Here is a 24965-nt window from a genome sequence, read left to right on the forward strand (position 1 = left end):
GTGTTTTTTTCGCGAGTGACGTCTCTTGTTTTGTTCAGTTCGAGGTATGAAACCAGGTGCGAGCAGAGGGAGGTGTTTGCTCACGACACGCGTGACAAACGCAGTTCCTGTAGGGCCCAGTGTCTTCTGGAGTTTACACAGTTGGTCTACTTTTAACAGCAACATTTTAATACTTAGAACCAGGCTCTGGGTTGATCTATATACAGTAGGTGCGTGTAACATCTGTGTAGTCAACTGTAAAATACTCTCCATGACTGATGTCTAAAATAACTAGTGTCATTCTTCAATTGACTGCCTAGGTTGGGTCAAAGACAAAGAGACAGGGAGCCCTCCTGGAGCCAAGACGGGCTGCGCTGATCTGCTGTAACTGGTTTCCTTATGGCACTGTGCCGCTGGTCCTGTATGGGGCGATACGGCAAAACTTTTGAGATGGAGAAATTCACACGACTAATGAGGGTGAAGTCCTGAGAGAGAGGCAAAACATTAGAACAGGGGTTCCCAACACTGGTGCTGGGGACGAATGTTCCCTCTAATTCTTAATGGCCTGTGTGCGCAAAAATTTCAAGTTGTGCAAATTATTTTCCCCAGTGACAAAATTGAGTGGATGTAAAACTGTAAACCTTAAATTATTTTTTGTTAATATAGCCATTCTCATAGAAGCATAGAGATCCAAAAGATTTTTTTCCTTGTCTTTTTTTTTCCTTTTTTATTTATTTTTTAATTAAATATATAAAGAATTTACAAATACAAATACAACTAGAGGAGCAGAAACAGATACAAGAGAAAAAAACACAATCAGGAAAATAAACAATTAACTGCCATAGATAAGGAAGTAAATTATGTGACCAAATTAATTTTTACATATATCAAATGTTACCTTGCTTTTGCACTTTTTATAGAATTAAAATAAATGTTTCAACTCCATCTTAAAAGTACTAAAAAAGGAAGTATTATTGGACTATTTTAATTTATGAATGTGAAATTTCCCTAGAATGACTAATTTACTATAAATAAATGATTTTTTCCCCAAATTTTCTCTTAGTACAACAAAATATCAGAATCCTTAAATCTAAAACACACTTTTAAATGCTTACAAACAAAACTCTGCAAGTCCATCCAAAACAACTTCACAGATATACACCTTACAAATAAATACCAAAGACTCCCTATCAGCCCGACAAAAAACACACAGATCATCCTGCTCCTGCTTACATTTAGAGAGTGCTATTTTAACTTGATAAAACTTATGAACAATTTTAAACGATATCTCTTTGACATTATTTGTAACACCATTTCTATCAGGAGTTGTTCAAACTAATTTTCCAAATTATTTTTTCAAACATTGCATTCCAGAAAGATAAACAAGGTGGGACAAAATGGGGTTTACAAAGATTCCTTATATGCATGTAATTTGTAAAAGAATAAATCAATTATAAAAGCAGAAAGGAAATCTGTCCTCCTGTATAAAATACACACATTATTTTACAAAACAAAAAGATCACTTTTCTTTTTACAACACTCCGAATACCTCTGGCATTAAATAAAAAAAATAAAAAAGACATACACAAAAGCAAATTACTCTAAGATGATCTAAATGATTGAGCTTTTCGAGAACCAGGACTACAACATTCCAAACCAACACTAAATAAACACTAGGTACATGCTGCTATAATAAATATAATCAAACATAACAGTCATTAATTGAGCAGTCACTGGCAGCGGATCTCCTTCCTGTCCACAAAGGCCCTCGCTCCCACAAAGTCGGCTCTCCTCCCCTCTCTTCTGGCAGCTTCAACCTGGGGCCACAGCTGGTTCCTGGTGCTCCTGTCCGCGGCGGACAGGTCCTCTGCAAATCTCAGTTTATTCCCATTCAAATACTCTTTCCCTCTCACCGCTCACTGTAGCATGTCCCCGGCCGCCCTCTTTGTAAACTGGATCATGATCGCTCTTGGGCGCACTTGCCCAGACACGTTGGCTCTCCCGAGCTGGTGAACACTGTCAATGGCCGATACCACATCCTCCTGGTCCGGCACGATCCTTTTACAGATACTCTTCACAGTAGCAACAATGTCCTCATCTCGTTCCTCCTTAACTCCAAATGATTTTTAATTCCACCGTAGACGGTAGCTTTCTGCATCGTTCACTTTCAATCAAGGTCTTTGATCTGCTTTTCTTGTCCAGTATTGACTCATTTAAGAACTTTTACTTCGTTCTTTAAGTCCTCGACCTCTTTAAACACACAGTCCCTGAACTTTTTAAGACCTTCGATTCCGGCTGTATTAAATTGAATCATTTCCGTCGAGTTTTGAGCGAGCATGAGTAATGAGCAGTGAGGTACGAGACTATGAGAGCAGAGAGATCGATGATCGAATAGCAGTAATGATGCACACAGCCAAGTTGGGCCTCTCGCAGCCAGTCTCATGTGGTCAAGTTAGCACACGACCGTGTTTGTTGTACTATGACAAGTCTGGGAAAGGACGCAGCCAAAGGAATAGGATAACAAGCCGAAGGACCTCAACTGCATGGCCGTGCACCAGAGGCTGGCAACCAGAGAGGTTCCTTACAGACACCCGCTCACCAGGAACCCGCACGGCCCCCGGGACACGTGCTTCAGCGAGGAGACGCAGGAGCACGTGTTCTGGAGTTGCCCCTTCGCCAAAGCGGTGTGGGGCAGAATGGACAGCACTGAGCAACTCCTGGGAGTGAGAACAGTGCTAAACTACCAGAGCCCCCTACTGGGAGTAGCACGTAGCAGATTGGACAAAGGGACACAGTTCCTGCTTTGGCTGCTGGTGTCCCTGATGAAACAAGGACTGTGGAAGGCGAGGAGCACTCTCATCCGGCACAACAGAGAGTGGGGAGCGAGGGAGCTGGACGAGAGCATGCTGGCGGACCTCAAAGGGAGAAGGAAACACAACACAATGACACATAGACATCACCAAAAGGGAAGAGAACACAGTAATGTTATAGGAGGTAAGAGACACACACTCCATGATGCTTTTGGGTTTCTTAGTCACCCTCTGTTTGTAAAGGGTACTCAAGTTGATTTGATTATTCCTGATTATTTTGCCATTCACTAATTTACCCAGCCGGTACTTATGTTGCCAAACCAACAAGTGAAGCAGGATGTTAAGACACTTTCAATGAATGATTTGTAGAAAAGTGTAAGAATAGTTTTATCTACCTTAAAGTAGCTGAGTTTCCTAAGAAGAGTCTCTGTTGGCCTTTTTTATAGATAGTGTCACAACATTTGTCCCATTTTAGGTTTTTGTCAATGACCAGTCCCAAGTACTTATAGTCATCGACAATTTCAACAGGCTGACCATCAATAATCCCCCCCATCAATTTCCCTACGGGATTAATAAAGTATTATCTATCTATCTAGTGCGTTGAGGGGGTGTGGTGTTTTTCCTAAAATCAATAACCAGTTGAAACATAACTTCAGGGAGAACTCGTTGCACCAGTTAGTAAAATCGTTTAGAATGGGCCCATGATGGTAGTCTGTGTCCTTTAATAAACTGACCAGGGCTGTGTCATCAGCAAACTTAATGAGATGTTTATCTGTGTGCTTCCTTATGCAATCATTAGTGTACCAAACGTACAGCAGAGGGAACAAGACACAGCCCAGTGATGTGCAGCGAATGTCAGATAAGCACTTCCCCAATTTGACCTGTTGAGACCTGTTAGGAAGTCTAGCACCCACCTTATCAAGTTACCACTCACATTGAAGTGCTTTGAGAGTTTCTGTGCAAGCAACAGTGGCTCTATTGTATTGAAAGCGGAGGAGAAGTCAACAAATAAAATCCTTACAAAGGTCCCTGGTTGGTCCATTGGGTATTAGAGAACAGAAAGTCCACCGGTTTGTATATTTTGGTAACTATAAGAATTTTGAATAAAGCTGGGATGAGGAACTTGTTCCCCAGTGTCTTTCAGTATACGGGTTAATGGTGATTTATTCGGAAACGACAGTGAGTTAAAATGACTCAGGAAGAGTAGTGGAAGGAAATCCCCGTTGGCGCTCCAGTGCACAGCTGCACGGACTGTCTTCAGACAGGGGTCGTGGCTGGGGCGGCCAGGCCATAGGCTTGCCCCTCCCTCACCCTCTTAGTTAAAGTGGTTGGTAACACATTCCAATACATTTTAAAGTCAAGCTTTAATTATGCACTAGGCCAGCAGCAATATCACCCAGCTGGCAGCCCATTGGAGCTCAGCAGGTGTGAGCCTGGTCAGTACCAGGATGGGAGACCCTCCTGGGAAAAACTAAGCTTGCTGCTGGAAGAGGTGTTAGTGGGGCCAGCAGGGGGTGCTCACCCTGTGGTCTATGTGGGTCCTAATGCCCCAGTATAGTGACGTCACATCATCCAGGTGGGGCTGCACACTGGTGGTGTCAAGCACTTTGAGTGGAGTGTCCAGAAAAAGCGCTGTGTAAGTGTAAGCAATTATTATCATACTGTAAAAAAGGTGCTGTCCTTCGCATGAGATGTAAAACTGAGATCCTGCCTCTCTGTGGTCATTAAAAATCCCAGGGTGTTTCTATAAAAGAGTAGGGGTGTTACCCCGGTGTCCTGGCCAAATTTCCCCCTAGCCTTTACCAGACATGGCCTCCTACTACTCCTCCTCTCTGAACTGGCTTCATCACTCTGTTCTCCTCCCCACTGAGAGCTGGTGTGTGGGGAGAGTACTGGTGCATCATCCAGGTGGGGCTGCACACTGGTGGTGGTGGAGGGGATCTCCATTACCTGTAAAGCGCTTTATAAGTGTAAGGAATTATTATTATTGGCTGCAGTTTTATTTAAACACTGTAATGACAGTTTTTATCCACACAATGGTAGCATAGCCCATGCAAAGAAAAACGGCTCAAGTTTTATTCAATAGCTAATCCCGTTTATTTGACAATAACCCAAATCCAGGAAAACTGTCTACTGTCCAGAAATATCCCGGCTCTCCAAGAGTTGAGTCTAAGACACCTGACCTAGACCATGGTCTCTGGAGCTGGAGGCTGGAGTAAAGTATCTGGAGTATCCCTGCTACAGGGGGACCCCAGTGCCTGCTGGTCTTTACTTCTGCTCATGCCCGTCCTCACAAGGGTGTAATTAAGTTTGTGGGTTGATAACGGGTATACTCTGTGTTCCTGTTGGGGGGGGACTAAGATTTTTTAAATGTTTTTCTAAAACCCCAAAAACACTATCAATCCTGTAGGTTTCACACACCGATTTACAGCATTGTCCTGGTCTGTTAACAGGCCCCTGTTGTTTTTAGGCACCCAGGCATTCCGCAAAGGCATGCCTGAAACCCCAGAAAGCATCAAAACAAGCGTGCCACCCCATCTGTGATGGGTGTTTGAGGACATGCAGAGATCATAATACTCCTATATCTGTTCATTTACAAAACTAACAATTTTCAGGGAACTGAAAAGCTGTAGACAGAATAAAAGTCAGTTGTGGTTCAGGTTCAGGTAGAGGAGCGTCTCTCTCCTGGCCTCCCTGTCGTTGTGGCTGTAGGTGAGCCCATTCCCTGAGCGCTGATCCTCGGGGTGACCCCTGTTGTGCGGCAACTGTGGGGTGTCCGTCGGGCCAGCCGGGAGAACCAGGAAGCTTCTGGACAGAGTTTCTGTCCTGTTTGTCCATCTCCTGCTCACCCAGGGTCACCCAGGGTCACGTACTCCCCATACACCCCCCCACCCCCCGCAAGGCCTGAAGCCCACGACCTCCCTCTCTGGGGGGGTACCCCACTGATCATCGGGGCAACAGTCCTCCTCAGGATTCTGGCTTCTCAGGGGGTGACCGCTGGGCCTAACGGGGCCTCCTGAGTGGTCCAGCTGGTAATGCTGTACCCCAGAGTCCCTGTGAGCTGTAGGTCGCGGGTTCGAGCCTGGGTCCCGTCGCTCGCCCGTGACGGCGAAGGTGTTCTCCTGGGATCCTCCTCCCAGGATCCAGATCCGCCGCCCGGGTCTCTCTCTCCGCTCCCCAGGAAGCGATCGGTGCAGGGACACGCGCAGGTGTCCAGCCATCAGTGCTGGGACGGACGAATACTCAGGATTCCTGTAAATGCGGAGCCAAAGGTCTCGTCCCTTGTGCAGGCCGATCGGGATGGGCCTGGCTGAGAGATCGGGAAGGTGAAGGTGGGGGCTGGAGAGCGGGACAGAGGACATAAGTGATCACGGCGTCCAGCAGCGGACCGTACTGACCGAAGGCCTGAGATCCTGAGCTGAATGGGGCCCTTGTGCCACGCAGGGGCCGCGCCGGGCAGGGGGGCGTCAGGGAGGACAGACGAAGGACAGGAACATGTCCACCTCGTTGCGGATCACGGCGGGGGGCGGGTGGATGTTGTCCGGGGAGGATTGGCAGGAGGTCATCTGCCAGACGTCCAGGAGGACGACGGGGAGGCCCTGGAACATCGTCCGGAGCAGCACGTCCAGCTGCAGGGACAGCCAGTCACTGCCGTACACGTCCTTGTAGCCCGTGTTGGCCGACTTGATGACCACGAGGGTGCCGGGGCTGCGGAGCAGGAGCGAGACCACGGCCCGGCGCACGGAGGCCACCCGGTGGACAAGCAGCTCCGGCGGGAAGGTGGTGAAGTGCGCCCAGAGGGTGAAGACCACCACGGTGTGGGCTCCCCCCGCCAGCCCGTCCAGCTCGTTGGCGATGTAGTGCAGGCTGGCCCACGGCACCTTGAGGGTCCGGATGGGCAGGCCGTGGGCCCGCCAGTGCAGCACCACGTTGTGACCGGGGTCCACCGCCATCAGGGGCCCTGATTGGGAGGAGGTGTGCAGGTCCAGCTGCTTCAGATCTGGGAGAGGAACAGCAGGGGGCGACAGTGAGAGGCCATGGGCAAGCCAGCGGGCTTGTCTCTGGGAGAGAAAGAGGAACACCCAGAGAGCAGGCCTGGGGAGAACATGCAGATTCCACACAGAAGGTTCCCTGGGCTGAGGTGGAGACAAAATAAATTATCGAGTAAATCTTGACAATCTTTGGAAGGGAGGAAGAAATCGGAGCACCCAGGCAGACCTGGAGAGAACATGCAAACTCCACATGGAAGGTGCTCTAGCCCAGAATCAAGGCCCAGGACCAATGTTTACTCTAATTTTTAATGGCCTGTGTGCGCAAAAAATTCAAGTTTTTCAAATTTTCACATTTTTCCCCCGTGACAAAAACTTGTGCGCACTAAATTAAGTGAAATTATTTTTTGTTCATAGTCATTCTCATAGAAGCATAGAGATCCTAAAGGCCAGGACGGCGATTCAACGAGCTCAGTCATGGAGACCGAGTGTCGAGCGAGCATGAGCAGGGAGCATAGATATCAATGATCAAGTAGCAATAATAATGCACACTTTGCCAACTTTCCTATGTGCGCTGATCTCGTAACCTGTGTGGGAACATTGCCCAGGATCAAAGAGCAGTGAGGTGACAGTGCTATCTGACTCACCACCATCTCGCCCTCAAGATTAGCTGAAACAACACGGCTGGTATTTCAGCAGATCCCCGCAGAACTAACAAGCTGCGCCCTTTTGAGAGGAAGCACGCAGACGGGTCTTACTGGGCACAGTTCTCTCCAGGTATTCGAACCACTGGCGCAGCGTGGAGTCACCCATCATGTACAGCTGTTTGTCATGCAGGCAGCTGGATATCTGCTCAGGGTCTGGGAAGCTCCGCGTGGCACAGACCAGGGAGGTCCAGCGGTCCTGGAAATAGAACCCAGCCGGAACCGGAGTGTCCAGTCCAGGAACGCATCTCTGCTCCGTTCCTGGAGAGAAAACCCAAAACAGAGTCCAGCAAAATCATATGAATCCCCTCCCTGTGGGCACAATTCATCACAGCTAGGACAGAGGCCTACCGGTACAGTGCACAGCATTGTGGGATAGAAGCTACTGAGCATCGCTTCAGGGCACATGGGAAGATCTTACTGCGTGAGCGTTTTCCCCAGCCCTGCCACACAAGACCAGAACCTTTGTTGTTTACGAATACTGCTGCAGGGCATGGCGAAGTCTGTTGTGCTTTGGCTGTTTCATTTGTACGTGTTGAAATGGAAATCTAATAAGTAAATTGATTCTTAAAATGTAGAGAGCTATGCAAAAAATATATTGGTGCTTTTAGAAAATATATTTCAAGGATGTAACTGCTGTGCTACAGTACGTGCAGATTTTTAGAAAACAGTGCGTCAACAAAGTACACTGTTTAGGTTACTTTAGAAGACAATGTACCAAAACAATATATGCTGTCTGGGTCATTAGATTAGCCGAAAGTAACTGATAAGCTTTGAATAACAAATCTAGTGGTGCTTCTTCTTTCGTTTTTATGATTTAATCTGTTTTGTCTTAAGGAAAGGGGAAGTGTTAGAAGGGACAAAGTGCTGAGCTTTCTCTTACAGCGCAACATCTTATAAAAACCCTGTACTGCTTGTAACAAATTGAGTCTCTGGTTGCACTTTGTAAAGTGGCAGCAGGGCTCCCAATATTGAAATAAAGACCTTACTCAGGTGAGAACTCTCTCTTAAAGCTTCCTTGATAGTTATATTTCCATAACGCGACCGAACCCGGAGAAGCCGGCGGGAGCCCCGGGGAGAGTTCTCTTTTCTTCGTGAAGGGCAGGGCGCCCTGGAATGGGTTCGACCCGAGAGAGGGGCCCGCGCCTTGGAAAGCGTCGCGGTTCCGGCGGCGTCTGGTGAGCTCTCGCTGGCCCTTGAAAATCCGGGGGAGAGGGTGTAAATCTCGCGCCGGGCCGTACCCATATCCGCAGCAGGGTTCCATGTGAACAGCAGTTGAACATGGGTCAGTCGGTCCTAAGAGAAGTGCGAGCGCTGCAAATGGGAGGTAAAAAGACTCCCAAGGAGGAGAAAAAGGAGCCGCCAGTTTGTCGCAATCATAGTGCGACTTTAATATTATACCGAGATATAAAACCCCAAAGACAAAACTACTAATAAGCTGGTGTGCAGTTACTAAAAAAAGGGTGTTTTTTGGAAAAATTGTAAGAAAGAGGCTTGATTTCACAATTAAAGAACATGTCAGAAGCTGAAACGAGAGCCGTGCGTGAACTAATAGATTTAATCTAGTAAACCCCTCTGTAGCCTTCCTAAATTTATCTCAGGATCTTTGTAAGTGAATCAGAATGGACAGAGGAAAGTGGAATTAGGAAAAGGAAGTTTCCTGAAGAAGGGGAAACTTAGAAGAGAAGGAGAAGAAAGGAAAGAAAGTGAATTGGAAAACTTATGTCATGGAAAGAGGAATCACAGAAATGATGGGAAGCTTCAGAAAAGACTAGTCTTGAAACTAAAGAACAGCAAGCTGCAGCTAAAGTCATGGCCATGCGTCCTAAAAAGAAAAAGTCTCCACCGAAATTAGAAAGCGGTCCGGAGCCAAAGCCTTTTCACTTGTTCGTGAAATGCCAATGTGCACTTTTCCAGGTCCAGAAGGAGCTCCAGCATATGTACATTGACCTTGGTGTCCTAGTGAATTATTTGCATTAGTCAAGTCTTTTCCTAAATTGCCTGATGACCGTAAAGAATTTAAAAGAAAGGCAAGCCTTGTTCTTGATTGTCTTAAGCCTAATTACAGTGACATAACCTTGTTGCTGGATCATATTGTTCCTAAAGGTTTACAACGTCCTCTAAAAAGGAGGAGGCAGATTGGCGGATACATGACCCAAATGATGAAGAAGTATCTATCTAAATTAAACCACACGGACATGGAGAGGAAAAGTTAGGCGGCCGCTTCTAAAAAGAGGTAAGGACTCCTCTTTTCTAAAAAGTCCCTTGTCCTCTCCATGTTGCTGTGGTGGGTTCAGGTTTTTTCTGAAGCTGAAGCGAGTACAGCAGAAAAATGAGTTAATGGTTTACAGTATGTGTTTGTAGATGCCTGTTTTGTGAAGGTGGGGTAGAAAAAGAGGGATTGCTGAAGGAATAGCGTCTCGCCCTGCCCGTGCGGAAAAATCCAGGTGTTGCACCCTGGTACACGGCTGCAGTACGGCTGAAGGTAGTAACTAGAACTGTACTCGCAGAAGAGCCGAAAATGGGAACTCGATTCAACTGTGTGTTTAAAGCCAGGATTTGGAACCCGAATTGTGATAGTTCGTCAGTTTGTCTCGACTGGGGGAATTCCGTGGGGGCGCGTGGGAGACGTGAAAATGGTTTGGTGTGAAGAAAAAAAAATTAGATTAATGCAAAGTGAAACTTAAAAAGAAATATGGACTGTCAGACGGAATTTAGGCTGAACAGGAATGTAGAAAAGTGTATGAACATTTGGATGAAAATAAACAACATTTAGAGGAATATTTGAGAATTCAACAGAATATCATAGATGAGACGCAAACATCGCTGACGGAAAAGCTAAAAGCAATGGCTGAACGAAACGAAGTTATATATGCAGAAAAAGAAACAGCAAAAGAAGAAATAGAACACCTTAAGAGAGAATCTGGGAGAAGCGTGGGAATTAGTGTGGAGATTTTTGAAAGAGCATTACCCACCGAACACCGATTGGAGAGAAGTAACAGCATGTCAGCAGAAGGAAGTGAGGATGTTTCAGATTTTACAGAAAGGTTTATAGCTTTATGGATAGTATACTCGGGGTTAGCCGATGAAAAGGAAGTGAATGAAGATACTTCCACAGTAATAAAACAAATTTACTTGAGTGGGTTAAAACCTGATGTTGCCAAGAATGTACAACTGTGCTTTCCTGATATTACAGAGAGCGGAGACAGATTTGATTTAATAACTCGCGAAGCATGCATGCAGAAGTGCTGAGCTTTCTCTTACTGCTTGTAACAAACTGAGTCTCTGGTTGCACTTTGTAAAGTGGCAGCAGGGCTCCCAGTATTGCAATATTGAAATAAAGACCTTACTCAGGTGAGAACTCTCTCTTGTGGCTTCCTTGATAGTTATATTTCCATGACAGTGTCCTGAGTTATGGCTCAGCCTAACCTCCTCTCTCTGTGGGGACTAGAGTCAGAGACAAAGAGGGGGTTGCGGCACCACAGGCAGAGGCTAAAAGAAAAACCAGCGTCAGCTGGGGCTCCTGAGCGGCCTAACGAGAGTGCAGGTCAGGATCTGCGACCCAGATGCATCATCACTGGCCTGCCATCGCCAGGAATCCCACTGCAATCTCCCAGCCTGCAGTGGTGTCAGCGAGGAGTGCACCAGGCCCACAATCTGTCCTTCCTCTCCCAGCAGGTGCTACCAAGTTCTCACGACACGTCTGACGCCAAACGGCTCTGGTCGGGTAGGTGTGAGGAAGAGGGAGATGGACAGGGAAGCGAAAGCTTATTCAGTAGGTAAATGAGGACTTTGTCGATTCTGCCCACTGTTATACTGCTTCTTCTCTCAGCGTGTTACCATGTGTGACATTAAAATAATCCTGCGCCACAGGACCCCAGCTCCTGCTTTGCGGTGCTCATTCAAGCTGTCGTTTCCTCTCTGCGCTAATGTAGGAAACGAACTGCATCAGAGACCCGAAGCTCTGTAACGCTAGGATGGGACAGTGGGGGTCCCAGCAGGGATCTTACTTGCTCAGGAGGGCCTGCTCCAGGCTGCTGAGCTTGGCCTGGTAGCCGCCCATGCTGTGATACACCAGCGCGTGGCAGGGCAGCCGGGCCGGCTTCTGGCAAAACCACATCTCCCCCGTGGCAGGATCCCTGTACTCGCAGTAGGGGGCGCTCCCGCTCTTCTGGGCGTTGCACACCACTGCCTCTTCCACACCCCCCTCCACGTAGTATCCCTGGAAATACACCCTGTTGGGGTCGCGATCCCTCTGCCCGCGGAGGACCTGCACGGCTTCGCTGGAGTGGATCAGGCGCAGGGCGATCCGGGCCGGGCCGGGCCACAGCAGGGAGAACCGGACCGTGTAGCTCCCGTTGCGGTGATCTGACACTGAGCCGTACGTGCTGGCCCGGAGCTCGGGGGAGTGCAGCTTGGCCTGAAAGAAGTCACCCCCATAGCACTTGGGCCTGCCAGAGAAATCCCTGGCCACCAGTGCGACCTCCAGGCTGTCCCCGACCGTGTAGCTGTCCCGGAGGCCCAGCACATGGTAGGAGCACCGGGCTGGGTCGGTGCTGTTGTCCAGGGACGGGACGGCCCGGTCTGGAGAGGGCCAGCTGATGGCTTCTCGTAGTCTCTCCCATTCCTCCGGGCTGAGCAGGGTATCGCGGTCGGCAGTCCGGGTGGGGACGGCCGCAGTCTGGGTCGTCTGGGTCTGAGTGGACCAGTTCCCTCTCTGCAGAGCCTGGCACTGGTGGCTGAGTGGGATTAACAGGCTGGGTTGTTTCCTATTGAACAGCTGTGCCACCTTCCCCCAGTAATACAGGTAAGCCTTGATAAGACATAAGACACAGCAGAACAGCAACAAGAGAAGATCATGTGAGTATTAATGCTCATCTGCACGCTCTCCATTAGAGCTGCACAGTCTCCTTGCTCCTGTACTGCTTAAGGGTTCTGAGTGTACTGGTGTGCATAGGAGACACCAGTAAGGCACATGTTAGATCAGTATAAATATCATGAACACCTCCTTCTTGATGGCTGGTGTTACAGCTGGTGTGACACCTGAAGAAGGCTCCACGGCCGAAACGTTGTGTTTTCTTTCTTCTTTTTTTCAGCATGGAATAAACCTATTACTTGTTCCTTTAAAGTTTCTTAGTATGCCTAGGCAAGTTGAGGATTAATGATTGCAAAGGAGTAGGGCAGAAAGACACAATATGGGAACACATTAAGAGCACAGGGGAAAAGAGTCCAGAGGAGTTGGGACTTGAAGCTTGTGCCAGGCACAAACTTGTGACTTCAAACCTTGTTAGAGAGAGCGTGCTTTTCTGTGTTTTTAGGGAACTTGGGTTTCCTGGTACCTCAGCTAGAAACGTCTTTCCTGATTAGGGTGCATTTTATGGATAGGCTCTCATTTATTTTGTGGCATCCTGGGTGCAGAGAGAGATTTAACTGCAGGTTAATTTTTATTTAGTTAGGAGGCAGCTCATCTCTTGTGTGGCCTCTGTAGGCAAATTAAGAGTTTAGTGCTTAGTAGCAGTCTCTGGTTTTCTGGGTGACCAGAATGTTAGGCCTCTGAAATGCCTTGTCTGTAAATACTGTATATAAAATAAACATGTTCAGCCCCAACTGTAACAATATAATGTAACTTGGTGCGTTGAATGTTTTGTATCTTGTGTAGTTTATGTTATTAGTCTTCTCTGTGCCGGAGAAAAAAAGAATTCACATGCCTCTAATTATACTCGGGTGTAGAAATCACTTACAAGTTGGGGGGTTATGAATGATTATTTCACTGATTGATTAAACCACTTGGTCAATTCCCGATTTTCACCAGTTTCATTACCCCCCATTTGTAAGAGCTGGCTAGGTGCTTCCTCTGCTCTTCACAGTGGAAAGACGTAATTTTAAGAAGGTTACAAATGACAGGAGGTCATTTCAGCGATCAAACCCATTTGGTAGTTTGCGGTTAATAGATCTGAGGATCATATCCAGCCCGTTCTTGAACATGGCTGGGCCCCTTGTTCCACACTCCCACCACTCTTTGGGTAAAGAAGTGCTCCCTGTTATGATGTGAACTACTCCCTAGTGATGTGTACTGCTAATTTATTACCACCTTAACAGAACTCCTTTACTTTGCTTGCCTTGTTTTTAATATTCTGTCTATCTGAGCTCAAGGGCAAATACACAGCATAATACACAGCTGGTCATACAGGGGTGTTATTCATCCACTATTAACAAGCCTCTTATTTTGTATCTGTTCACATCCTGCCTTTTCCTTATTACAAATGTGCAAGTCAGGAGTTAGCGATGCAGTTAGGGTTCACACAACCAAGACGTGTTATGCACTTCCCAGATTTCCCCAGGCTGAATCTTCTTTTTCAATAAAGGACAGATCACGCAATTCCCTCTCTGCAGAACCTGGGGAGAGGTTAAAGGATATATCACCGGATTTGAGACCTCACCCTGAGATCAGAGCTCATTTTGAGCCACTAGTCCGCATTGTGCGGACTTCACAAGCCACGAGGATGCGGACAGTTCCAGCATGGTCAAGTTCCCTGAGAAATGTACTTCAGAGATCCCCAGGAGGTTTGTCTGTGAGCGGTTCTGTGCCACTAGAGATGCCGACATACAACACGAGGAGATTTCACTCCCTGGTTCGGGGGAACAGCATCGCTGCTATTGGGCCAATGGCCTCAGAACGAGCCAATGAGCTGCCGAGACGTGATGAGACGGGAGCGGACATACGGAGCACTGGGGACTGTTTGGAGAAGGGATAGCGTTGAGCTTTGATCTTGTCCTGCCGTGATAAACATTGGCGATCAAACAGTTCTAGGCTGCCTTATGGGGACTATTTGCTTACCGTTGTGTCTGACTCGGTTACTGTTCTTTGGTGGCTGTGAACCAGGAACAGCGCCCGAGCGTTAATCCCACCTTGTGACCCGGACTTTTGCAACTAGCTGGTACTGAGCCCTGCAGCTGGAGAATGAATAACCTGCAAAAATGCGTCTCGTATACTTACAAAACTCAGGATCGCCAAGATCGATAGAATGCACGCTCTCTTCATTTTTTTCTTCCTTTCTTCCTGTTATGAAATAGAAATGATAGCTGACGATTTTTTTTTAAAAAGCGTTATTAAAGTGCAAAAATTCATCCCGAATATTTCGTTTTCCCCCTCTCCCCCCCTAACTTACACAGGTTACGGTACAGAAAGGTTGCTGTATTGCTACAGGACTGCAATACCTTCGACTTTGTGGCTGTAAAAGTTTCAGGATCTTTACCACGCTTGTAAAAAAAAGGCACTAGAAAAAGAAAAGTTTGATACAGTAAGTCCGAATGCCTTTCACGGCTTTTAATGGATAAAGATGTTTGGTGAGGTTACAGAAGGGTATTTAAAGGGTGAATCGGAGTTTTATTCAACAGTACAATAAAATAGAGTAGCCAATTTAAAAACACTTCAATGCCGGTGAATGTCGATAAACAAAGAGCCGGCAATGTCGAGAATTCATCTCAATGTGCGATGTTATTCTGCTTAATCCACCACCAGGATTTAATATTTGGGGTGGCAGGGACACTTATGGGTGTGGCATTTTTAAATATTTTTTTTTGCCCTCTAAAGTAGAGTGTTGTGCTAAAACGTGAGCTGCTGTTCTCTGCAGCGGTGGCGCCGGTAACCCCTTGTTTTACACGGCGGCAGAGCGCAGAGCCCGTATTCGCCCCGGACACCGCTCTGAAGCGCCTTCTGCGCGAGGAAAGACTCAACCCCCGTTAGTTCTCACCGTTCTGTCCTATTTTGAGAGCTTTTTCGATAAAGTACAAAATAAACTCATCATTCTAAATATAACATAGGGGCTTGGTGACAATTCATGTATATTCGCTTTTTTCCCCTCTTTAACATCATATAGGCCTGTTTACTTAATCTATATGCATTATTGTAGAAATAGAAGCCACGTGTTCTCTGACTTGTTCCTACAAATGCAGAGGCAGTTCGGATCAGATTTTATATGACATTTCGTCCCCGAGCCAAAATCTCGCAAGCCTTTCACTTGGCTCCATTGGAAATGATCTCCACCGAGCTGCCTCGTGTTCGCAGACACCGTACAGCGGGGGTAAGAATGTTTGGCAAAAAAAATGGGCTATTTGATTTTTTACTTTTTTCGATCGCCTAAAAATTCATTCAGATCTGTGCATGTAATGTCATACATTTTACTGCCCTTGTATGTGTTTAACCCTTGTCTAATGGGTTGTATAAGTCTCTTCGCTGAGTGCTGGCTGACACTGGAAAAAAGGCTACAGGAGCTCCGTAAATAGTGTTGTGTGGGCTACCCAAGAACTTTCTCTTGGCTATTGTCGCAACGAACCCCAAATTCCCTACAGCGCATAGTGGAGCGAAACAGACAGGCCGTGACAAATTCGCCAACAGTTTGATAAGCCTATTTTTGATAGTTGTAGTGTTTGAGCGAAAATGATGAAGCAAAGAGACCGAAAACTTACCGTTACCACAAGGAATGGGAGCATGATTACTTTTTTGTTCCTTCCTTCGAATCTGCAATGCTAGCGTCTACGCGAAAAGGGGAGATATAGAACAACATTTCGAAACTGCACACAAAACGTAAGATGTGGGCGTCCCCGCTAATAGTGAGCTACGGAAAAGAAAAGCGGAAAAATTAAAACCTCAGCTAGCGGCAGTCAGGTTTCAGGAGGCCTAATTCAAGAGGGAAAGCGGCACTCATCGCATCGTGTGAGCCACGTCAGGCTAAACACCACAAGTCATCCAGGGATCAAAACGTAATAAAAAAAGGCGTTTGCTGAGGCTGCTGACTTCAAAAACAAACATTTCTGGCGAGGGTCAGACAGCTGTTGCCTGAAAGCAGTTTCTCAAGTCGTCTAAACGTGGTGAATATGCCCAACTAGAGGATGACCGGTGGCTTCTGGATTTAGCGTTCCTCACAGACCTGACTTGAACTGCTGAAGGTCGAGCTGCAGGGACACAATAAAAGTGTCATCGGCAGGATCAGCAGTGTCAACACGCTCTCAGGGAAGCTTCTCAGTGCCAGTGCTCACGTTAAGAAAGTATATTCTTTTTTTCTAAAATGGGGAACAGGACGTGTTCACTGTAGCACGAATCACTTGCTTTTGTTTGCTTTCGTTTTAGTGGCATCGCTGTTGTACTGATGTGCTCACAATCTGCTGTTCCTTTATCGTGGCTTCAAATTCACACCGGTAGATCGCGCCGGACTTGCAAATGAAAAAGTAGAACTTACTTTAAAAAAGGCTGGGCACCCCTGCCGTACAGGCTACACGTACTGTACTCTCTTAAAAAGAACTTCTAAGACGCGGGGAAATGTGAAATTCACGACAATGGTCGACTCAAGTCGAGCGCAGTTCTCACCGCCGCCGAATTCTGCTGATGTGACGTTTGAAGCCCCCTCTTAAAAAACAGGCGCTTGCAAACATCATTACTTTTATCGACTCATCTTTTTGCTGTAAGGCTCCCGAACTGCGGCTTTCTGAAGTTTTAATGAACCGTCTCCCAAGCGAGTGTACACACTGTAGAAGAAGACTGATCAGCGGAATAAAAACGTGCTCGTTTTTACTAATAGAAGACATGAATACCGAAAGACTGCTTTACAGGTGTAATGACAACTGAGTACGTGGATGGAGCCTTAAACATAATTCTTAAAAATGTAGCTGCTGTGTTGCAGCGTTTAAACTTTAAAACAAAACACTGAGGAACAAAGTTTACTTCGACACGTCAAAGCTTGAATGTATCCGAGTTTACAACACTGAAACTTACAGTACACTTGTAGCCTATATACTGTAATGAACTCTCTAATGTGCTAGAAATGTCAACCTTGAGTTTGTAACGATCCGACATGATAACTACTGCCCATCATTGTTCCCTCTAAGATGTGCGGGCAATCAGGTTAGAAAATCAGCGCACATAGGAACCTGAACTGCGCACAAAAAAATAAATTCCAAAAATATGATAATAAAACAAACACGGTGGTCAACTGAAAAATGCTAAATTGACCCCATGAGAGTGTCTGCGAGAGGCCCTGCTTGGCTGTGTGCTACTCTGTCACACAGCCAAGCAGTCACACAGACTGCTACTCGATCATCGATATCTGTGCTCTCGCACACAGGCCATTAGAAATCAGAGGGAACGTTGTCGGCGCCCGAATCGGCTTACAGCTAATAAGGATTTCGAGGGAAGCAGGTTTGTTTAAAGTATCTCTTAAGTTTATACATTTTTTTAATCAACATTCGGAATTCGGAAGGCGAAACAGATGACAAAGAAACAGTATGATTCAATTTTAAAAACAACCGCGAAACAAAATGTAGGCAGTAGGAGTCTGTCTAAAACAATTAAAACAGTTCGTACTTCGCAGCAAGCTAAACACGATTATACTTTTACTGTCCTGGAAGAGGTTGTAAATCCTGGGTCCTTAATGGCAGTACCTTAATCCATTTAGAAGCATCAAAGATCCCCTCCTCCTTTGTGAAAAGCCCTTACTTCTTTTATTCCATATAACCACGGCAAAACTTTATCTTCACAAGGGTTTTCCTGCTATGACACGAACAGGAATACTGGTTTTTGGCCCTTGGGCATGTTTAGCTTAAGCTGCACAACAGCTGTAGCTTAGGCAGTTTTCCTGTCTAGCTGACTACCCTTCTGTTGACTTCCTTGCTCTCTGTTTCCCCCCTGAAAAGGAACTTCCCTAAACTCCTCCCCTGTGTTGTACAAATGTTACAAACGACAAGGCCAATTGCCTAATTAAACAAATCAATCGACTTCATCCTGGCCAGTCTTGAATCATTGAAGAGCAGAACTTACTTTAAAAAAAAAGGCCGGGCACCCCTGCCGTACAGGCTACACGTACTGTACTCTCTTAAAATGAACTTCTAAGACGCGGGGAAATGTGAAATTCACGACAATGGTCGACTCAGGTCGAGCGCAGTTCTCACCGCCGCCGGATTCTGCTGATGCGACGTTTGAAGACCCCCATCATTGCTCCCTCTAAGACGTGCGGGCAATCAGGTTATACAATCAGCGCACATAGGAGCTTGAACTGTGCACAAAATATGAACTTCCAAAAATAATTTCGCCAATTGAAAAATGGTAAGTTGACCACGAGAGGCCCAACTCTCATCGTTTTAATGGTACGATTTCTCCTCTCAGTTCGGGTAGTCCGTGGATGGTAACTAGTGGTCAGCTTTTGTATCATCCCCCCCCCCCAGTGGTTACACACGTCTGAGAGGATTTGACTGGTAAATTGAGGACCTCCATCTGAAACGAGATATTTCGGTGTTCCCCAAGGACTGAAGGCTTCCTCTGATAGTGGAAGTGCTATTTGATTAGTTCTGCTATTTCGAAGAGGTAACGTTTGTACCCATCGTGTATAGTGATCTACCGTCACCTGTCGGACATGTCTATGTCTACACTGCCTATAGCAGTGTCTTGTCTGTATTCGCACCGTAGACCTGGAGAACGACATCTCGCTCCTCTGTGTACTTGTATAGGGTTGGACTGACGGATCAACTTGAGCTTGAACTGCACGAGTTCTTGAAAACAGATCCAGGTTCGACGGTACTATGACAAGGGCTACGTGCAGGGCCTGCTTGACCGTTTTCATTCTGCCTTCAAACACTCCCTCACCCTCTTTTTTTAATGGAGCTACTAAGCTACTAGTTTGTAGGGACACTTGAATACTCTCAAACCTCTGGTCTTTATCATTTCTGTGGCATTGCTCTCGCTGGACTGCACTTTTTTAGTGGACTGTTTAAAAAGGTTCTCCTCCTGCGAATCTAACCGATTGTTTACCCGGAGTCATTTTTTTCTTTCCCCCAATTTTTAAGAGTTTTATTTTCTTTTCACAAACAAAAACAACAGAGTCATAACATATAAAACTTTACATTTTATATATATACACACACCTAAAACAGTATTTAGGAACACATCTCGTTCAGGTTAAAAAAAGGCACCAGCTTTCATACTACAGGCTTTAAAAGATACAGTCCGTGTTTCCGCGCAGATGTTTCCCAGGAAACGCACCGCTACCGCGGTTATCTGCCCGGCCAGCTGCCGCGGTGGGGGAGGCAGCCTCCGGCACCGCCCTGTAGTGCAGAGCACCGGCTCGCACAGGCCTCTGCGCAGCCGAGCAGGGGGCTGCGTCAGCATGCGCAGCCTGCAGAGGGACTGGTAAAAGCCCATTCCACGCTGTAGAGAGAAGAAAAGAAGCAACGGGGCACCCGCGGAGCTTCTGCAGGTGCCTTCTTCGGGCTCCACAGCCGACATTTTGTGTTTCTTTTCCATCTTCAGCGTGGAACAAACTCTTACCTGTTCCTCTTCATTTTCTACGCGCTATGCACGTCCTGGTGCATCTGAGGCACTGCAGCCACCCGACAGCAAATACAGGCCCGTCTGTAGCAGCACACCGCGCCAGCGGAGCCGACTAGACCCTTCCTGTGTGCGCCGGTCTACCCTGCTTGCAGTACCGCATCAGCCTGTAGCGCGGTGGCTCTCCAGCGCCGTCTCGCGGTCACTGTGCAGAGGTACAACCGCAAATGCTTGGACGAGCCCAGCTGCCGTAAAGCAATGCAGTATAAGATTCAATCTGGTAGTAGTTCAGGTGGGTAGCTGCGTCAGCATGCGTAGGCTGCAAAGGAACAAGTAATAGGTTTATTCCATGCTGAAAAAAAGAAGAAAGAGAACACAACGTTTCGGCCGTGGAGCCTTCTTCAGGTGTGGCCCTGAGAATAAGATTCAATCTGTCGTGGACCAGCTCGCCAGGGGAGAGCGCCAATGCAGCCACCCACTACCAGACATTCTGCAGTGGAGATTCCCACGCGGGGGGAATCCGCAGGGCAGGGGTCAGCACAACTGGAGTGCAACGGCCGAGCCTCACCCTGGGTGAACTGATTCGGTTTTTAAAGAACTTTGTTTTCTTTCACAAATACAGATAATCACAAAATAGAAAATTGTACATTAATATATATATATGCTTAAAACAGTATATGTGAACACATCTCGTTAAGTTTAGACAAGGCAACAGTTACATCATAATATATCTTTAATAACAGTCAGGGCCAGGCTACCTGCTCCCCTGATTGTAACCTTGATGCCTTTGAACACCCGTATGTTCCTCACTCTCCCCAGGGCACCCTTCCCCCTGTTCACCACGGCCCCAATCCTGTCAAACTTCCTCCCGCCGCGTTTGACAGGAGAGATGCCGTATATACTGAAAGCAGCAGTCGGGGACAAGAGGGTGAAAGGGCTTGCAACCAGTCTTCAAACTTAGCAAACTGGCAGGACCACCGGGACTCACCGCAGCCCGCCCTAACACAGCGAGGGCTGGGGGTGAGACCCCTGCGGTACAAGAAGGTTCGGACCGGTCAGCACTGGTGGACGACACTCCAGGCGAAGTCTCTGTGCACGTTGCAGAGAAACGTAGAGGATGTGCGTTTCCACACCTTCCCGGTTGGGGCCGATGTTAAAATGCCCACAGGGGTCTGCCTATTGTTCTGAGGCGCAACGAGCTCTTGCAGTTTTTGGTTGCTGACACCTCGGAAGGGACTGTGGCCAACTGGGTGAGTTCTTGGAAAACTTTTAACTGTCCCATAAGTTTCAGGGCATGTGTCAGAGAGTGGGACATCCAGCTGGGGTCTGATACCCCACACTCTGAACACCTCCCTACCTACCCCACGCCTGGTGAAATAAGTCCAGGTACGCACTTCAGGTGCTGTTGCAAAGCCTCTCAGAACAGAGACCAGGAAAATGCACAGCAGATTTGTAGCAATATCTGGGACAGACTTCCCCCTGAGGGTAGCGGCCTGTACATTTTTTCCCTCCTGAGTCTTTCCTGCTTCCCACCCCACAGAAATTGAAACATCAATCTCCTCGGCACCACGGTGTGGGATTGGGAAGGTCGGACACCAGGAAATTCAAGACGGGCAAGAGCTCGGCTTTGACGACCAGCACCTTCCCTGTCATGGTGAGGTCTCGGTTCTTCCGTTGCATCACTGTTTCCATCTCTTCTCCAAAATACACCCCCAGGACCTCAATTCTCTTCTCTTGCAGTCTGGGATCATGTTCTTCCTTTGGCTCCCTCCAGTTCTGATCAAAAAGAAAATCTCACTCCTGGATTGATTCATTTTTGCAGTGGAAGCCAAGGAGAGCCGATCACAGCGCCGCGGAGCTCTGCTCACTGAAGCATTGTCAGAGAGGAGCAGGGTGACGTCACCCTTTACCTCTCCTCCCCCACTTCCAGGCACTGGTCTCCCTTTAATGGCCTCATCCTGGCGCAAGGCACAGGATAAGGCACTTGTGGGCAAACCACAGCCCGCCGGCCACTTTGAACCGGCCCTTGAGGTCAAAGATAAATGAGTCAGTATTCCACTTTGGTGTTGTTTTTTCTTACACTTCATTATTCGTGCCGTTAGGTGGCGCACGGATGCAGTACCACAGTGATTCCAAACTGTGCATCGCGCCACCCTGGGGAGGCGCCACTGTCGGTCAGGGGCGTCTCGGGATTTCGCCCGTCGAAGAATAATGTTATTAAGGGCAAAACCCACTGTTCGTGTACACTGAAGGTACGTGTCGCACGCTACCGAGCTCGATTGTGTCACATGACGCTGGCCAGGAGAGCCGGCCGTCTGTAAGCAGTTGACCACGGCTTCGGCGTTTCATGTTTCTCTGAGTGGCCGTTCTGTGAGCTTTCTGTTACACGATCGCAACTGAGAGGTTTTTAAATGAGTAAAACAAGGGGAAGGACGCGGAGCCTAGTTCTAAAGAGAGACGGAAACGCAAATACAGAAAGTATGAAGACGGTTTCTTGAATTTCTCCTCCACCACCAGTGTTCAGCCCCACCTGGATGATGCGACACCAAGACAATGGTGCACTTCTCTTCCACTGGCCCTGGGGCTACAGTAATAATAATAATAATAATAATAATTGCTTACACTTATATAGCGCTTTTCTGGACACTCCACTCAAAGCGCTGTACAGGTAACGGGGGCTCCCCTCCACCCCACCAGTGTGCAGCCCCACCTGGTAGAACTGGTCTTGGCTGGTGTCCCAGAGTCTTTTTCCAACAGAGGGTCTTTGTTCGATTTGTCGGTTGCTTTGGAATTTCGGGACGGTTTGGCCGCAACACCCACTGCGTGTACTGGCATAGGCGTGGGGGCAGGCTTTTAAAACACGTCCGTCTGACTCCCACAAATTGCACCTGGAGACATTAAGCAGTCAGAGGCGAAATGTCCCCGTTTGCCGCAGTTACCCCGCAGCACCGACACACCTTAGGCTTTCCCACATAAAAAAACAACCATTGCAGGCGCCCGGCCGGACCGTAGAGGGCGGGTGCCTTAAGCCTCCATTTCCATTGGCCGGTCGCAAGCGAACCTCGAATTTCCTTGCTCGTGTTTTTATTCCACCAGCGCTTCTAACGTCAGGTGCTGAAGGACTGTGCCGTACTGGTCAAGCCAGATGCGAAAGTCCTCCGTCTTTGCCGGTTCCGAGAACACGACACGCACCGTTTTCCCCTCTCTCTCCGTGTCAGAGGCTGCAAGTGGATCTTCCCACGGGCAGGAACTTTCCCTCATCTTCGCAAAGATTTCCCTGCTTTGACACGAACTGGAATACTGGTTTTTGGCCCCCGTCGAGCTAGCCGCCCTTCGGTTTAAAGGAGTATCTGCAGACTATTTCAAATGGTAAAAATATGAAAGCGGTGCGAATTTTATCTTGATTTAATTTGTTTAAACTTTTTTTTCAGAATTTCTTATTTATTTTGAAATATGTGCCCCCGACAATGCTTTTGTCTTGAAATTTTATATGTACTCCTGTATTATATTCTTTGTTGTTGTTAGTGCTTAAATAAAAAAAAAGTTTTAAAAAAGACTTCCTTCCTGTTTTCCGCCTTTCTTCCTCTTCTTTTAAAATCCTCCCCTAGGCTCGCACAAGTGTTGCAAACAACAAGACCAATTACCTAATTAAACACATTAATCAAGTTAATCCTGGCCAGGCTTCAATCATTGAAGAATAATTAAATTCTCCAATGAGACTTTTTTTTTTTGCCTTTTATTAATTTGTCGCTATCGCTACAAGTTTACACATTAATTCAACACGGGTCTTCAGAAGTCTCTTGGAAAAGTCAGGTTATTTCACCTGCAGGAAACCAACGTCGTTATTTCACAGGTCTGAAATTGACTCTCTGTGTTCTGGATTGCAGACGACCTTCGACGTTTAAAATCCTAAAGCATTAAAGCAAAGCGTGTAAAAAATATCTGTTATTGCGTTCACGCACAAAAAAAATCACAGACTGGTTAATTATCAATATAAATGATTTGCTTATGGTTTTGAAAACATAAGCAAAGTACCTGGGAGTGCACATCGACGATAGACTGGAATGGTCTAAGAAGATCGAGGCCATCTATAAGAAGGGACAGAGCCGACTCTACTTCTTAAGGAGGCTCAGGTCCTTCAATGTGTGTAGTAAGATGCTACACATGTTCTATCAGTTGGTGGTAGCGAGCGCCATTGTCTACGCAGTGGTGTGCTGGGGCCCTGGGATTAGAGCAGTAGATTCCAAAAGGCTGAACAAGCTCATCAGGAGAGCAAGCTCTGTCATTGGGTTTGACCTGGTCTCCTTGGAGGTAGTGGCTGAGAGGAGAATGGTGTCCAAACTAGAGGCCATCATGGACAACGTCTCCCATCCCCTCTATGACAGGCTTGCAGGAATGAAGAGCACGTTCAGCAATAGGCTGATCCACCCACGGTGCGACAGGGAGCGCTACAGGAGGTCATTCTTGCCTTCTGCCAGAAGACTGTACAACGCATCCACCTTGCGTCTGGGCAGAGGCAACATTGACAGTGACCTGTTTCTGGACTGAACACATCTACACATCTACTGCTACATCTGTTCTTTTTCTTTTCCCGTTTACAACCGTTTTTTGTGCAATATATGCCAGGGACCCGTGCAATACATTTATATTTATATCTATATCTATATTTACATCTAGATTTATATTCATATGTGTGATACGATTTTTCTGCGTACTGTTCTGTTCTAGTTTGTTCTTGGTGTGTCCTGGACTGTGAGTAACTCTTTTAGTGCACCCCTCACTGTACTGATTGTATTGTATGTATTGTATTATTATTATTATTATTATTATTATTATTGTATCATTCGTTACACTGTGGCTGTGTTGTCTGTGTTAAGCTGCTGTTGCACTGCAATTTCCCTCACGGGATCAATAAAGTATCTATCTATCCAGGTGGGGCTGCACAGGACTGGTGGTGGTGGAGGGGATCCCCATTACCTGTAAAGCGCTTTGAGTGGAGTGTCCAGAAAAGCGCTATATAAGTGTAAGCAGTTATTATTATTTGTCCGTCCGTTTCTCTCTTGTTTCTGAGGTCAAATAAAAATAATTCTCAGAATTGATTGGTACACAACAGATAGATAATATTTCAGAATGTTAACCATATTATTTATTCCACATCGAAAATCGC

The 24965-nt window shown here is 46.9% G+C and overlaps 1 protein-coding gene across 1 annotated transcript; it reads right to left on the bottom strand.

Annotated features, from left to right (window-relative positions):
• Positions 1 to 4784: 4784 nt before the first annotated feature.
• On the bottom strand, positions 4785 to 18130 carry LOC148838403 (NXPE family member 3-like). The gene is made up of 7 exons (XM_088911175.1): positions 15952 to 18130; positions 14652 to 14759; positions 14480 to 14542; positions 11493 to 12295; positions 11061 to 11201; positions 7537 to 7775; positions 4785 to 6789 (listed from the first exon to the last, which is right to left on the bottom strand). Exons 1-7 carry the CDS (start codon positions 15973 to 15975, stop codon positions 6257 to 6259), a joined length of 1911 nt encoding a protein of 636 aa, XP_088767301.1. The 5' UTR covers positions 15976 to 18130; the 3' UTR covers positions 4785 to 6256.
• Positions 18131 to 24965: the final 6835 nt, after the last annotated feature.

The sequence above is a fragment of the Atractosteus spatula genome, chromosome 3 (assembly GCF_055471065.1).
Source record: "Atractosteus spatula isolate fAtrSpa1 chromosome 3, fAtrSpa1.hap1, whole genome shotgun sequence".
In the NCBI taxonomy this organism is placed as follows: domain Eukaryota; kingdom Metazoa; phylum Chordata; class Actinopteri; order Semionotiformes; family Lepisosteidae; genus Atractosteus; species Atractosteus spatula.